The sequence below is a fragment of the Triticum urartu genome, chromosome 1, assembly GCF_003073215.2.
Source record: "Triticum urartu cultivar G1812 chromosome 1, Tu2.1, whole genome shotgun sequence".
Taxonomy (NCBI): Eukaryota; Viridiplantae; Streptophyta; class Magnoliopsida; order Poales; family Poaceae; genus Triticum; species Triticum urartu.
Window position 1 is genome coordinate 479,059,997 of NC_053022.1, and position 14,972 is coordinate 479,074,968.

The window sequence follows — 14,972 nt, forward strand, 5'->3', positions numbered from 1 at the left end:
ATCTAAGTATAACATGATCCGAGTTAACTAGGCCGTGTCCGATCATCACGTGAGACGGACTAGTCAACATCGGTGAACATCTTCATGTTGATCGTATCTTCTATACGACTCATGCTCGATCTTTCGGTCTTCTGTGTTCTGAGGCCATGTATGTACATGCTAGGCTCGTCAAGTCAACCTAAGTGTCTGCATGTGTAAATCTGTCTTACACCCGTTGTATGTGAACGTTGGAATCTATCACACCCGATCATCACATGGTGCTTCGAAACAACGAACTGTCGCAACGGTGTACAGTTAGGGGGAACACTTTCTTGAAATTATTATGCGGGATCATCTTATTTACTACCGCCGTTCTAAGTAAACAAGATGCAAAAACATGATAAACATCACATGCAATCAAATAATAATAGTGACATGATATGGCCAATATCACATAGCTCCTTTGATCTCCATCTTGGGGCTCCATGATCATCTTGTCACCGGCATGACACCATGATCTCCATCATCATGATCTCCATCATCGTGTCTCCATGATGTTGCTCACCAACTATTACTTCTACTACTATGGCTAACACATTTAGCAATAAAGTAAAGTAATTTACATGGCGTTTCTCAATGACACGCATGCCATACAAAAAATAAAGACAACTCCTATGGCTCCTGCCGGTTGTCATACTCATCGACATGCAAGTCGTGATTCCTATTACAAAAACATGATCTCATACATCACATATATATCATTCATCATTCATCACAACTTTGGCCATATCACATCACAAATCACTTGCTGTAAAAACAAGTTAGACGTCCTCTAATTGTTGTTGCAAGTTTTACGTGGCTGCAAAAGGGTTCTAGCAAGAACGTTTTCTTACCTACGTAATAGCCACAACGTGATTTGTCAACTTCTATTTACCCTTCATAAGGACCCTTTTCATCGAATCCGCTCCAACTAAAGTGGGAGAGACAGACACCCGCGAGCCACCTTATGCAACTAGTGCATGTCAGTCGGTGGAACCAGTCTCACGTAAGCGTACGTGTAAGGTCGGTCCGGGCCGCTTCATCCCACAATACTGCTGAAGCAAGATAAGACTAGTAGCGGCAAGAAAGTTGACAACATCTACGCCCACAACAAATTGTGTTCTACTCGTGCAAGGAGAACTACGCATAGACCTAGCTCATGATGCCACTGTTGGGGAACGTTGCAGAAAACAAAAATTTTCCTACGGTTTCACCAAGATCCATCTATGAGTTCATCTAGCAACGAGTGGTCGGATTGCATCTACATACCTTTGTAGATCACGCGCGGAAGCGTTCAAAGAACGGGGATGAGGAAGTCGTACTCGACGTGATCCAAATCACCGGAGATCTAGCGCCGAACGGACGACACCTCCGTGTTCAACACACGTACGGTCAGTGTGACGTCTCCTCCTTCTTGATCCAGCAAGGGGGGAGGAGAGGTTGATGAAGATCCAGCAGCACGACGGTGTGGTGGTGGATGCAGGGCGTCACCGCAGCAGGGCTTCGCCGTTAGACTACGAGAGGGAGAGGTGTAGCAGGAGAGAGGGAGGCGCCAAGACACAAGGGTGCGGCTGCCCCTCCCTCCCCCCTTTATATAGGCCCCCTAGGGGGGCGCCGGCCCTAGGAGATGGGAACTCCTAGGGGGGGGGGCGGCGGCCAAGGGGTGGAGTGCCCCCCAAGCTAGGTGGGGCGCCCCCCTCCCTAGGGTTCCCAACCCTAGGCGCATGGGATGGGCCTAGGGGGGCGCACCAGCCCACTATGGGCTGGTTCCCCTCCCCACTTTGGCCCATGGGGCCCTCCGGGATGGGTGGCCCCACCTGGTGGACCCCCGGGACCCTTCCGGTGGTCCCGGTACAATACCGGTGACCCCCGAAACTATCCCGATGGCCGAAACTGCACTTCCTATATATAATTCTTCACCTCCGGACCATTCCGGAACTCCTCGTGACGTCCAGGATCTCATCCGGGACTCCGAACAACTTTCGGGTTACTGCATATTCATATCTCTACAACCCTAGCGTCACCGAACCTTAAGTGTGTAGACCCTACGGGTTCGGGAGACATGTAGACATGACCGAGACGGCTCTCCGGTCAATAACCAACAGCGGGATCTGGATACCCATGTTGGTTCCCACATGCTCCTCGATAATCTCATCGGATGAACCACGATGTCGAGGATTCAAGCAACCCCGTATACAATTCCCTTTGTCAATTGGTACGTTACTTGCTCGAGATTCGATCGTCGGTATCCCAATACCTTGTTCAATCTCGTTACCGGCAAGTCACTTTACTCGTACTGTAATGCATGATCCCGTGACCAGACACTTGGTCACTTTGAGCTCATTATGATGATGCATTACCGAGTGGGCCCAGAGATACCTCTCCGTCATACGGAGTGACAAATCCCAGTCTTGATCCGTGTCAACCCAACAGACACTTTTGGAGATACCCGTAGTACACCTTTATAGTCACCCGGTTACGTTGTGACGTTTGGTATACCCAGAGCACTCCTACGGTATCCGGGAGTTACACGATCTCATGGTCTAAGGAAAAGATACTTGACATTGGAAAAACTTTAGCAAACGAACTATACGATCTTGTGCTATGTTTAGGATTGGGTCTTGTCCATCACATCATTCTCCTAATGATGTGATCCCGTTATCAATGACATCCTTATGTCCATAGCCAGGAAACCATGACTATCTGTTGATCAACGAGCTAGTCAACTAGAGACTCACTAGGGACTCATTGTGGTCTATGTATTCACACATGTATTACGATTTCCGGATAATACAATTAGAGCATGAACAATAGACAATTATCATGAACAAGGAAATATAACAATCATTTTATTATTGCCTCTAGGGCATATTTCCAACAGTATTGGGAGTAAATCTTCATGCCCTAGCAAAGGATGTCAACTAACATAGCTCCCTTCGCTGGGTCAAGAATCAACGTCTTCAACTCCTCCGGCGTTGCCTTCTTCACCACAGCGTCCGACTCTTTCTGCATGTCTGCCATGCTGGTGAAGTTCGAGCAGACTTCCATGGTGTTCTCGAACTTGGTGCGGTCACCGAGCGAGCACCCGAGGAAGAAAGCCCTCCATCCAATGCCCCAAGGGAAGGGGTTGGGGATGGGGTTGGAGCTGCTGCTGGAGTTCATGGCGATGGATACGAGGAACAGTGAGAGACAAACATAACTTAGTGAGATGGTGGGTAAGTAGTGACCGTGAGGATGGGTAAATAAAAGGGTTATGGATGATAGGTTTTAACGGTGATCAACCTCGGAACTTTGTGCTCTTCATAATGCGTGCTCTTTGTAATGGAGAACGACACGGAGAACAAGGGCAAGGAGGTGGTGCTGCCCATGGAGAAGGGCAAGGAGGTGGTGCCGCCCATGAAGGTTGTGCCGACCACGCCTGAGGAGGTGGCCACGGATGACGACGTAGTGCCGGAGGGGCCCCATAGCGGGAAGCAACGGAAGTACGGGCACTACTAGGAGGAGGGTGGTCCAACCCACTTCTGCAAGGTGATCCTTTCCCCTCAGCTTGAGTGCATCCGGAAACCCCTAGACTTCAGCAAGCACTTCCCTGCCGTGCTGCAAGAGTTCAAGCTAAGGACGAACACCGGCTGATCATGGAGGGTCACTGTCCGGCTGATGGACGGAAGGGTCACCCTCGATCAGGGTTGGGCCCCCTTCGTAGTCATCTATCAGATCAAGATCAGCTACATGGTGACGTTCAATCTGCTCACTCCCGACACGCTCAAGGTCGTCATCCTCAACGATGACAACATTGAAGTGGTAACCAAGTGTGGGAGGCATGACGACGCCTTCGCCGTGAACGTCTAGAACAATCCTTCCTATGCTCCAGTTGGTTTAGTTTCTTATCGTACCAATTTGCGTTTGAACTGATATGTTTAACTGTGGCACTATATTTAAAACTGTGGCTTGCTATAGTTTACAACTATCTTCTGTTGTGTGTGTATAATTTATTCTTCACACTGCTGTGTTCTGGTAACCTCACCACCTCGCTGAAGAGGTTACCAGACAACAAGTGTTGCATGGAAAGAGGACTAGATGCAGGCAACCAAACGAAGTGCAGATGTTAGTTTTCTGCCTGTCTTATCTCAGTCAGGCTTCGTTGAGCCAGGCTCGCTCGGGAAGGCCACCAAACACGTCCCTAGCATATCTCGGCCCACGAAGCATTGCGAAGAGGTTGTGCCAAAAACCTAGCCGGAAGCCGATATAATTTGGGTTTAAGGACCCTAATAAGTGCCACAAGTGTGGCACGAACACATGGCAACTCCGTTTTATGACAATTTTAGTGACACAAGGATGTCAACTTTGGTTATCAAGCATGGAAACTACCTTTTTGTATGGCAAGTTTCTGTTTTTTTGTTTGTTTTTTCTTTTCGGATGGCAACTTTAGTTGTAAAAAATGTCAGGGCCGGAGTGCTTCGTGCCACACATGTGACACTTATCATTTGAGTTTAATTTGAGATTGTTCAATGAATTCATGTCCTGCAAACCTCAAAAAAGGCTTTCCTCCATACGGCTGAACTGATATAATGGGGCAATGAAAGCTATATGCAAGCAAATCAAAACAAAATGACATATGAGAGGGAAGCAACAACGCCAAAACTCAAAGTCGAACAATAAAAGAGGAGACAAAACATCTAACAACAAGCTACCGTAACCATCGGCCCAGAATAGACTAGCGCCTACCCTCTCGTGGGATGTGGAGTACTGATCTTGCTAGGAGATCACGAGGACCGAGAACAGTGACAACAAGGACACCTGTAAAAGATAGGAGACCAATCAGACGGGGCAAGAGCTCCACGACGATGCCCCAAAGAGAGTGCGGACGCAACACGTCGCCACTATTGAGCCTGAAAAGATGGCCTAGGGTGGACATAGAGGGGGTATCATCAATTTTTGGATAAATTGCGAAAGCCGGGACTTGAACCAATATCTTAGGCACTGATGTCATGTTAAGTTTCATGCATTAGCCAACGCAACCAAAAGTCTGAACTTATGAAAAGGGTTAGGCAATCAATATCTACACTTCAACGGGAACCACTTTTTCTTAACTCCACAAATTTGAGGAGTTAAAATTTGAGGAGGCTTTTGAGGGGATAAATTTTGACGGTTCGACTAGAGATGATCAATGGCACCTTGCATGAAATGAGGCTTGGATGTGCACGTGGTTGGTATTTCACGTATACTAGGAGACAAAACATATGATATCATCAAAATTCTTTATGAATTTGAAAATGAAAAATGTCTTAGCTCTCATCGAATTTACACTCTTTCAATCGACTTTGTCTTAGTAGGATCTTCATACCTTTTTTCGTCAAAAGCTATCACCTAGTAGTTGACCAAGTTACCACTTCATTGATAATAAAATTGTCACATCTCAATGTACTTACTTTGTTTAAAATATTAATTAATTGGCATATGTCTTTGTCATAGATGCGTTTGGAGGCTAGGCATTCATCCCACTCTAATCGAACACCCTCTGAATAGTATATCTTCCCTATTACTCAACATAGAGAATAAATGCATAAATAAATGTCGCCTTGCTTCCTCCTCTTTGCTTAGGGTTTCTAAGTACCTTTTCTTCATTTCCATGCGATTAAAGCATGTTGACATACCTAGTGAATATCTTTAGTCCCCCTAATCACTTCTGCAAAAATGGCATGCAACGTTGTATCAGCTACCAACACAAACTAGTTGCAACAACACAACTCAAACTCTCATCGTGACGAGTAACTATACATAAATGAAATTCCATATCGTGCCAGAAATATATATTTACATTTATAAAGCCAACACGGGAATTCCGTCTTGTGCCAAAAAAATAAAGATTCCCAAAGCTACAAATGGGTCGGTTCATTTCTAGGACATAAGCTACATATAAACCGAAAAATTGACCAAACTTGCGTTGTGACAATTTGTTCGTTCATATTGCAGAGGCCGGGTGTGAATCCGTTACGCTTGTATCCCCTTAATGCGACGTTATGAGTCAATAACAGTGCATTGAAAAAATATGTTGATTACTGAAAGAACAGTTGCTCCAGAACATTGCCTCCATGGAGATATCAGGAGCACACTAGCACTATATGCTCATACTCACACGACATTCATGGTGGAGGATACATAAGGGTGGATTTCACCTCCGAGACCATCATCGTCAGATTTCCAGAAATCATTGCTGCAATTCAAACGTTCAATTAGCAAAACAATATGAGTGACTTGTAACTAACTAACGTCGCAACTGACTGCAACCCAAGCAATGAATTACCTATTGGCATTTCCACAATGCTCTTCTAAGATGTTCCTTACTTTTTTTTCGCTCTGCGTAGACGGTGCTAGAACGACACACTGATTGACGCAAAAAGCAACAGCAGATTTATCGGTCAGATAATGAAATTATAAGACTGGCCATGGTAGAACAGTGGAGGAAATTAATAATTACCAGGATTGATGGTGACAGACCATATCTAAGAATGCTCTCTGCAAAGACAAATACAGCACATATGTGCATCCAGGAACTGAATACCTGCACCATAGTCAGTAAAAGCAGTTATAATCGAGGAGGCATGCAGGAACATAGGTGGTCGCGACTCACGAGAAACCCATAAGTGTTGACCGTGTAATGTTGACAACTCAGAACAACCACTATCAGATTAGTAAGTCAGAATAGGCCTGATTTGGACATGCCAGTATCATCATGTCCAGACAGTCAAATTACTAAAGAAGATGATATAGACATAAAAAATTCAGAACCATAGTGTGGAGGTTTTTCAGTTCAACCAGAGAAGAAATGAAAAAACTTATGGAGCACAAAAGAATAAATAGAAATAAGAACTCAAATAGGTAGGAAATAATAGACGGAGATTATAGTTCGCAATCAGTGGGTATTAATGCAAAAGTGAAGAAGATCTACGGAACAAAATGCAAACATCCAAATGACTTGTTGTCTCCGGCAAATATGGAAACTATAATAGTATCAATCTTAACGAAAACTGAAGAAAAATAAGACGCCGGACACCATGACATAATGGTTCTCATGGAAAACCATAGTGAGTGGAGACATAACCTTCTTTTGTTTTCAAGAAGAAAATGACGCCATTTTGGACAGGAACGTGTAAATAAGCTACAGAAGGCATATACCTCACTGTATCTGGCATATAATAGTTGCAGAAGAGACGTTCTCATAGCTTCCTCGTCTTGCAGCAGCTTTTCCAGGTCGTCCTTCTCACTTTCCTGTGCTTCAGGACTATACACAAAATCACGGATCTGTAATCCAGGGTGAAATAGATGTTAATGGTTGACAAAAGTAGGAAAAAAATGACATGGACGATAATCAAGATCATTTAGGGCCAGTTCTTTTGTTGGCTTCAAGAATAAGCTGCCCCCTACCCAGCTTATTCTAGAAGCGCAACCAATTTTTTTAGAAGCCTAATAGTTAAGGCTTGACTAGTAGGCTTCTAAAAAATTTTTGGTTAGTCTTCTAGAATAAGCTGGGTAGGGAGTAGCTTATTCTGAAAGCCCAAAAAAGCCAGCAAAAGAATTGTCCCTTAGTGTTATACCGAAGGATGCTTGGATCGAGGTTACCTTGTGAAACTACGACAAGTGTAAACAAGGTTCCAAAGAGGGTATGGGCAAAAAACTTACCAGAAAACCTCTCTCTTGAGCATGTGCTTTAAAGTTGCCAACAACCTTCGCAAATAATGTGACGGTGTAGAGCGCATATTCATCATCCTCATAAAGCCTTGTGGATGATCTCGGTACCTATAATTCAACAACTACCTCAACTGAATATAATCGCAAATAGGATAACTTTTTGGCAAAAATTATGTACAAGCTCTTCATAAGGGCAAATACAACAAAATTTGAGTGAAAAAGAGTTGCAAGTCAAATGTATTTGTAATTTATATATGATGTCAAGTTCATGATTATTGACACTAGAGGGGAAAACACACAAGCAGAATAGGCAGTTATTGAAATGAATGACAATTCTAAAATAGTTGAGTGACAGTTTTCCACAAATATTATCACTACTCAAGTGCATACACACAATTTCAAACTTACCACAAAGGTGTCAAGTGACTCATAGCATGACAACCAGTCCTTCTGGGAGCATTTTGGAACAATAGCAAGAAGTGTTGCTAGATGTTCCGAAGTGATTATATCCTCTGGTTTTACCAGGTTCGACAGATCACGCACGACTAAACTGTCACACAAGAAAGGCGGACCAATTAAAGTAGGAAAAACAATGAATGGAAGGAGAAACATGTTTTTCTTATTTTACAAGGAGACTTGAGGTCAAGAACTCAGCAACATTCTAGGGACTAAGTAGTGGTCAACATTCTAGCAACATCTAGGTATTTTACCTTACACTTTGCTTTCTGTAGACTGTTCTAAGGTGGTTCTTACAAGAATTATACTTTGCTGCTTGAACCTGCAAAAGGTAATCTTGAGTTTCATTAAATTCGAAATTCTACCCAAAACTTCAGGGGGGGAATTTTCATCTTATTCGTATTTCATAACGAAGTGAACATCCATAAACTCAAGATTGAGCCCCAAACCACTACTACTTGGCATATGTATAAGAATGGCTTGGTGTAGCTGACGAGTAAAATTACTTGCTAAACAATTCTATCCAACATGTACAGTTCCCATAATGCATGTAGCTACACGGGTAACCAGTGTTAACGTTCCACTATCTTAGCAGAATTCGGAGCAGACTGGAATAAAAAAACTAACGAATAAACAAGAAGTAGAGTTACTTATCACCTTGATCTCATCCTCGATCTTGGAGATCCGCGACAGGATGCTGGCGATGATGTCCTTGAGTGGCGACTTTGTTGGGTACTTTCCCTCATCCCACACAAACCTGCGCGAAAATCCAAGGCCAAGCTTCAGTTAAGCTAAGCAGACGCGGCCGTGAAAACCAACAGCTGAATGCATGCGCAGACCTGGAGAGGTAGGAGTCGACTGGGACGCCGTCGACGGTGATCAGGGCGCCGCCCTCGCCGGCGCCTCCGTTGCGCTCCAGGTCCTCGATCTGCCTCCTGATCCTGTGCGAGGCCCCCTCGATGAAGAGGTTCGACTGCACGCCCGGAAGCACAGAGACAGACAACGATCAGAATACCCTAACACTAGCGAACGAGATTATATATAGCTTGTAGGGGAGGAGGAGGCGCACCCTGATGAGGTCGTCGCTGAGGGCGAGGAGGGAGTCGAGCGTGCCGCCTTTGAGGGCGGGGACGGTGAACTGCAGGAGGGAGTGATCAAGCTCGGGGAGATTGAATTGAAGTAGCTAGAAGAGAGGATCGCGGAGGAGAGGCTTGCTATTAGTATATGCTTACACGGTAGAGGGGGGTGTCGATGGAGTGCTGGGAGATGGAGTCCTCGAGGCTGCGCCAGAGGGAGTTCTCGGCGGCGGCGACGTCGCCGCCGGCGGATTGTACGGGGAGGGCGGCGATCAAGTATTTCGTCGGCATGGTCACCCGAGGTCCGAGGTTGTTTCAACTTTCAACTTCACGTTGTTTCGGTTTGAATCTCCTAGTACATATGGATATGTGGATATGGATGGACCGAGACGGGAACATGTTTCGGTTGTGTTTCCCTTGTGGTAATCCGTCCGGTCCTCTAACTGCAGGCCTGGTTGCAAGCAGGAGCAAGTGTCTTGCAGAACAATTTAGTCCAAATTAAGCAGGCGTCCGAACATGGCACGTCGGGCATGCACACACGTGGCAAATGACGTGTCTCTATTCAGTATATTTGGGTCCATTTGGATCACGCCCCAACCAGCCCCACCAAAAATTTGACGAAATATTTTGTCGCCGCAATCTCACTAACGCGTGGGTGTGAAAGCTGAACGGACCAAAAAATTATCTGTCGATTCGAAATGTTGGTGCCGGTCCAAACGGGCGCCCATAGTAGTGGTCAACGAGCAATTTTTTGGTAGAGGCGCCCGTGGCTGCATTCCAAACATGCCCTTTAGACAGGATTTTGGTGCTGAAAACATCCGTAAAACAATGGGCATGCTCAAGCTATGGCAAACGGAGATGAAAAGATGTTGCCCATGACTTTCTCTTAACTTGGCCGCTCTTTTGTGCCGCATCTATCCGCTTCCTTCGACAAAACTGGCCTGAGGTCATATATGGTGATCGGTCAGCACATGACTAGGCGGCGTGGACGTGAACTGGGTAGCATCCTTTTGAACTATAGTTAGGGCGTGTTCGGGAGCCCTCTGGCCTCTCAACTCCTCGACTCCAGCCTTGGAGTCCCGCCGAACGGTTCCACTCCTGGTTATTTGACCGAGAAGCTGGCTCGACGCTACGTGCAAAATTGACGGAGTCGTGGAGCTGGAAATACCTGGCTCTGTGGAAACTGGGAAGCTGGATTCAGCAACAATTACGGGCGTATGCCACCGCCAAGTGATCGATGGACTGCACCAACCGTTCCCTCGGGGCCACTCCACCACACCCGCGGCTCCTTTTCCCCTTCCCCCAACCCTAGCCGCCGCTCTACACCGACAGCGACGGCGCCCGCGCTCTCCGCCACCGCTCCGCACCTTCAGCGCCGGCGGCCGCGCTCTCCACCGTCGCCGTCGCGGACCGTCTCCTTCGTCCCCGACCACCCATCCCCGCCCTGCTCACCCTCATCCACTGCTCTGCACCGACAGCGCCGGCGGCCGCGCTCTCCACCGTCAGTCTGCACCTTCAGCGCCGGCAGCCGCGCTCTCCACCGCCGGTCGTTCGCCGCCGTCGCGGACTGTCTCCTCCGTCCCCGACCACCCATTCCCGAGCAGGCACTTTCTGGCCTTTTTACCTAGTCAATCGCTCGCAACGAGAAGCTGCAGCACCGAACGGATTGCTCACTCCTGGAGTTTAGGTGGGAAGCTGGCTGCTGGATCTGGGCGACGGAGTTCAGGATTTTGCAGCTATGGTGAACTACCGAACACGCCCTTAGTCATTTAAATTCTTTAGGTAGGACAGGGTTTTTAGATGATCATGACTGGTAATAATGTGTGCGATGAACTTATGCATGTAAAATCTGACGTTGAAACATATTGCATGGTAAATGTGGCACTAAATTTCGAATATTTAAAACTTTACTTGGACCATAGGAACTTACACAATGGCCATAAGTGGGATGATATGTACATGAAACAACAGAGTTGTCTAAGAGACTGTGTATTTGGTGAACAAGAGCTCTCTTCTTTTCGCGGGGGGGGGGGGGGGGGTGGGGGGTGGGGGGGGGGGGTTCTAGCATTATGAGTCTTGAAATGTATCCATAGTCAGTTTTTCTTTTTCTTCGGTGCAAGTTATATTGCATTATTGCCATGTGTGGTGCGAACGATGATGGAGTCATTATTATCGCGCCACCAATGGGCCATGGCCACTTACTAGTCCTCTTAGCATATCCCGACGTCAACACCGATCATTGCCCGTATCCCACGAAGAGTTCATAAACTCAGCAAGGTGGCCAATGAGGCAATAACCCAGTCATAAAGCTCGTTTGATGAAATGCTTCGGAGAGTAGTCTCTGGGTTAACTAGAATTTGTTTTGTAAATGCTCTTTAGTTCCAAAATATAGTGCACATTTAAATGTTTATGGTCTTCGATATATGACATTGACAACCAATATGTACAAAACACATGGATTCAACATATACAGATTGTATAGTTATATTTTTCTTGCAAAATACTTTTAGTCCCGAAAGTAACCTTCTACTCCCGAGCTCAAATGCACCAGCCATAAATAGTACTTCCTCCATTCCTAAATGAAAGTCTTTTTAGATATTCCACTATGGACTACATACAGATGTATATAGACATATTTTAGAGTGTAGATTCACTCATTTTGTTTCATATGTAGTCCATAGTGGAATATCTAAAAAGACTTATATTTAGAAACGGAAGGAGTAAAAATATAAAAAGTAGACAAAATCAAAATATTCAGAGTTTTTTGGCAAAAAAAACATTATCTGATTTGCAAATGTTCGTGAAGGAAAAACATTCCTAATTCTCTAAAAAGAAAAAAACAAATCAGTGCTTCAAATTGCTTTAAAAAATAGTATTTTCTGGAGCATTGACTTTTTTGCCTAGAGCATTAGGAATGTTTTTTCTTCATGAAAAATCACACGCATGTGCATTCAACGATGTTTGTGCAAATAAAATTCATTTTTTAACTAATGTTTTTTTGATTTTATGATTCATGAGGATATATTTGAGCTCGGATTAGAAGCTCCTGTGTTTCAAAAAGTTCAGTCCGGATATATTGCCTTGCTTTTTGGGTAGGACTAGTAAATGTGCACGTGCAACACACGTCTATTTGAACTAATAAGTGTGCACACGTAATACGCATCTATTTGGATTAACATATTATACTAAACTTAATACAAGATAATTTATTCATAAATTTGAAATTTCCCTATAAAGTACACGATCTCTTATTTCCAACTCGTACAAATAATTTGAAATATCGTTTCTTCTTAATCAACATGTCTCCTGTATTAAAAGACCACCCACTTTTATCAATGTATAAAATACAAAATTATTTAGAAGATTCATCATGATTCTTCATATGCACACATTTATGCAAGTATAGTCACACATGAAAATGTCACTTAGGACAAGCTAAGGAACCGTTTCAGTGCCAACAAATTCCAGTCAAGAATTACACAAGATCGTCATGAACATATACAGAGAGAAGTGACCTCTCTTTCTCCGAGATTGATCGAACAACAAGTTTTTGTATATATCTATCCGACACTACTACATATATACAATATAACATCTCTTATAATCCCTAACATCTAAAATCGATTTCAACTTCCACATGGCATTCTCCGTCTTTATGTATGACATGGTCAAGAAAGAATCCCGCCAATTCCTCTTGAATTGCTCGTATGCGATCATGTGGTATGAGTTCATTCCGCATCTGTCACATCTAATTTAAAGAAAAGGGTCAATACATATATATGAAAGAAACTCAACACAATTGATGGTAATAAAATAAAATTGTGAATATTGTTTATGTACTAAATGATATGAAATTTACCATGACCACAAAATATCCTACATTCATCATCATCATAATCAACATGCAGTTTTTGCTTCTCTTGTATGTAGTCCAAGTTTTCTATCAGGAAAACATGTTAACTTAACTGTAGATAAGGATGGTATGAAAATGCTCATGTAAAATTACAATTGCCATGTATCTGCTGGACAAACAAATACACTTATGCAAACTTCAGGTTTTTTTAATAAAACTTATGCGAACTTTAGTTTTTTTCATTAAAACTTATGCAAACTTCTGGGTTTTTTCAGTGAAACGTAATTTCATGACTGCAAGTAAGGTCTTGGTTCAGCGAATTTGTCTGTGAGTTCACTATGTAGTCGTGAGTTGGCCATGTAATAACCGGTAGTCAGTACTTAAAAAAACAAGGATGTCTGTTGCAGGTACGTGAAAATCAGTGAAAAAATAAAGAAAGAAAGAAGGCGAACGTCTCTGTGTGTGCTTCAACGCTCCTCTGTTTCTCATTGCATCATCTCTAGTTCCTGTACTTCTAGATGTGTCACCACCGGCGAGGTAGCGATGACAGTAAAAAAACAACACTCGATACTTACTTGATTAATGCGTGTGTGGTGCGTTCGCATGAAGGCGAGCGTCTCCGTCGTTTAGGCCTGCGAGCGGCCGCGGCGACCGTGTCCTCTCACCAGCTGGGCGGCATTGTCGACGCAGGTGAGTCAGTCGTCCAACTTTGAGGCGGCGGCCTCCATGCACCGGGATTAGTTTTGGACGACGTCGTCCACACGCGAGTACCGGACAAGCGTGTCCAACGGAGCAGCACGCATCAGAGCTGAGGGAATCGGCGGTGGCTTCGGGCGAGTGAGACGGGGCCGTGATTAGCTTCACCTGCTGCACAGTGACCGAGACCTGCACCGCCCTGGGGACGATGATGGTTGGCGACCAGGCGAATCTACATGCATGGTTGTGGGGGCAGATTTTTTTGGCCCGCTTATACTGGTCCAAGATACTCAGCGTTGCCCCCACTTGAAGGACCTCGGCGGTGGGTGGTTGTCAGCGTGGGTGTTGTGGATGGAGCCGAAGTCGACGCGGATGCCGATGGTTCCCGGAGAGCATGCCCAGGATGTGGATAAAGTCGTTGCAGTCAGTAGAAGTGTGTTCGGAGGAAGCCGCAGTTCCTCCTCGCGTGTCTCCCATTGTGGCTCGCGTGGGTGGTGGGCTGGTGACGGCTGGCGACTCGCGATCACGATTCCCTGATAGGAGACGATAGGATGCGCTCGTGATTAGTTTTCTAATAATTAAATGCGTTCGTGATTAGTTATCTAATAGGATGCAGTCATGATTAGTTTCCCAATAATTAGATGCGTCCGTGATTAATTTTCTAATAGGATGGCTCGTAATTATTTTCCTAATAATAGGATGCACGCGTGATTTTTTTTCCTAATGATAGGATGGGTTTGTGATTAGTTTCCTAATAATTAGATGTGACCGTGATTAGTTTCTTAATAGGACGTGTTCGTGATTATAGTTTCCTAATTGACCAGGCATGAACTTTCATATTTTCCTCCACGGTGGAGTACGATCAGTCAATGTAAATTGCTAAGTGCACATAGAGAACAGATTCGGTTAAGGCTAGCCGTTAGATTAAGTTTAGTGGGACTAATCATGCGGTGGAAATGTATCCGTATACGTTTTGTGAGGTGCACTTAGAGAAGATAATGTTTGCTTTTTTATAAGTAGTATAGATATAGATGAAACATTTTTTGCTTTGACGCAGAATTTGCGGTTGTCGTCCAGCGGTAGAACGACAAACGAGCATCGTGGGTCGCCGGCCCACGACGATGGTGGGCGCATGGGTCGGGTCTTCGGGCTTTCGAGGCTATCCAAGTCAGCTGGACGACTGG

At 44.8% G+C, this 14,972-nt stretch overlaps 1 protein-coding gene across 1 annotated transcript; it reads right to left on the reverse strand.

Moving 5' to 3' along the window:
• Positions 1-6,150: 6,150 nt before the first annotated feature.
• On the reverse strand, positions 6,151-9,530 carry LOC125535845 (V-type proton ATPase subunit C-like). The gene is made up of 11 exons (XM_048698916.1): positions 9,396-9,530; positions 9,233-9,301; positions 9,003-9,136; positions 8,821-8,920; positions 8,418-8,485; positions 8,116-8,257; positions 7,699-7,815; positions 7,195-7,320; positions 6,497-6,580; positions 6,323-6,402; positions 6,151-6,232 (listed from the first exon to the last, which is right to left on the reverse strand). The coding sequence occupies exons 1-11, from the start codon at positions 9,528-9,530 to the stop codon at positions 6,151-6,153; spliced, it is 1,137 nt and encodes a 378-aa protein (XP_048554873.1).
• Positions 9,531-14,972: the final 5,442 nt, after the last annotated feature.

What these genes read in the sequence shown, in the direction of transcription:
- LOC125535845 (XM_048698916.1), bottom strand. Translation starts at nt 9,530, where the DNA reads ATGCCGACGAAATACTTGATCGCCGCCCTCCCCGTACAATCCGCCGGC. An exon ending in CTCAAGAGAGAGGTTTTCTG is followed by an intron (nt 7,321 to 7,698) that starts GTAAGTTTTTTG and finishes CCTGGATTACAG; the next exon opens with ATCCGTGATTTTGTGTATAG. An exon ending in TATATGCCAGATACAGTGAG is followed by an intron (nt 6,581 to 7,194) that starts GTATATGCCTTC and finishes ACTATGGTGCAG; the next exon opens with GTATTCAGTTCCTGGATGCA.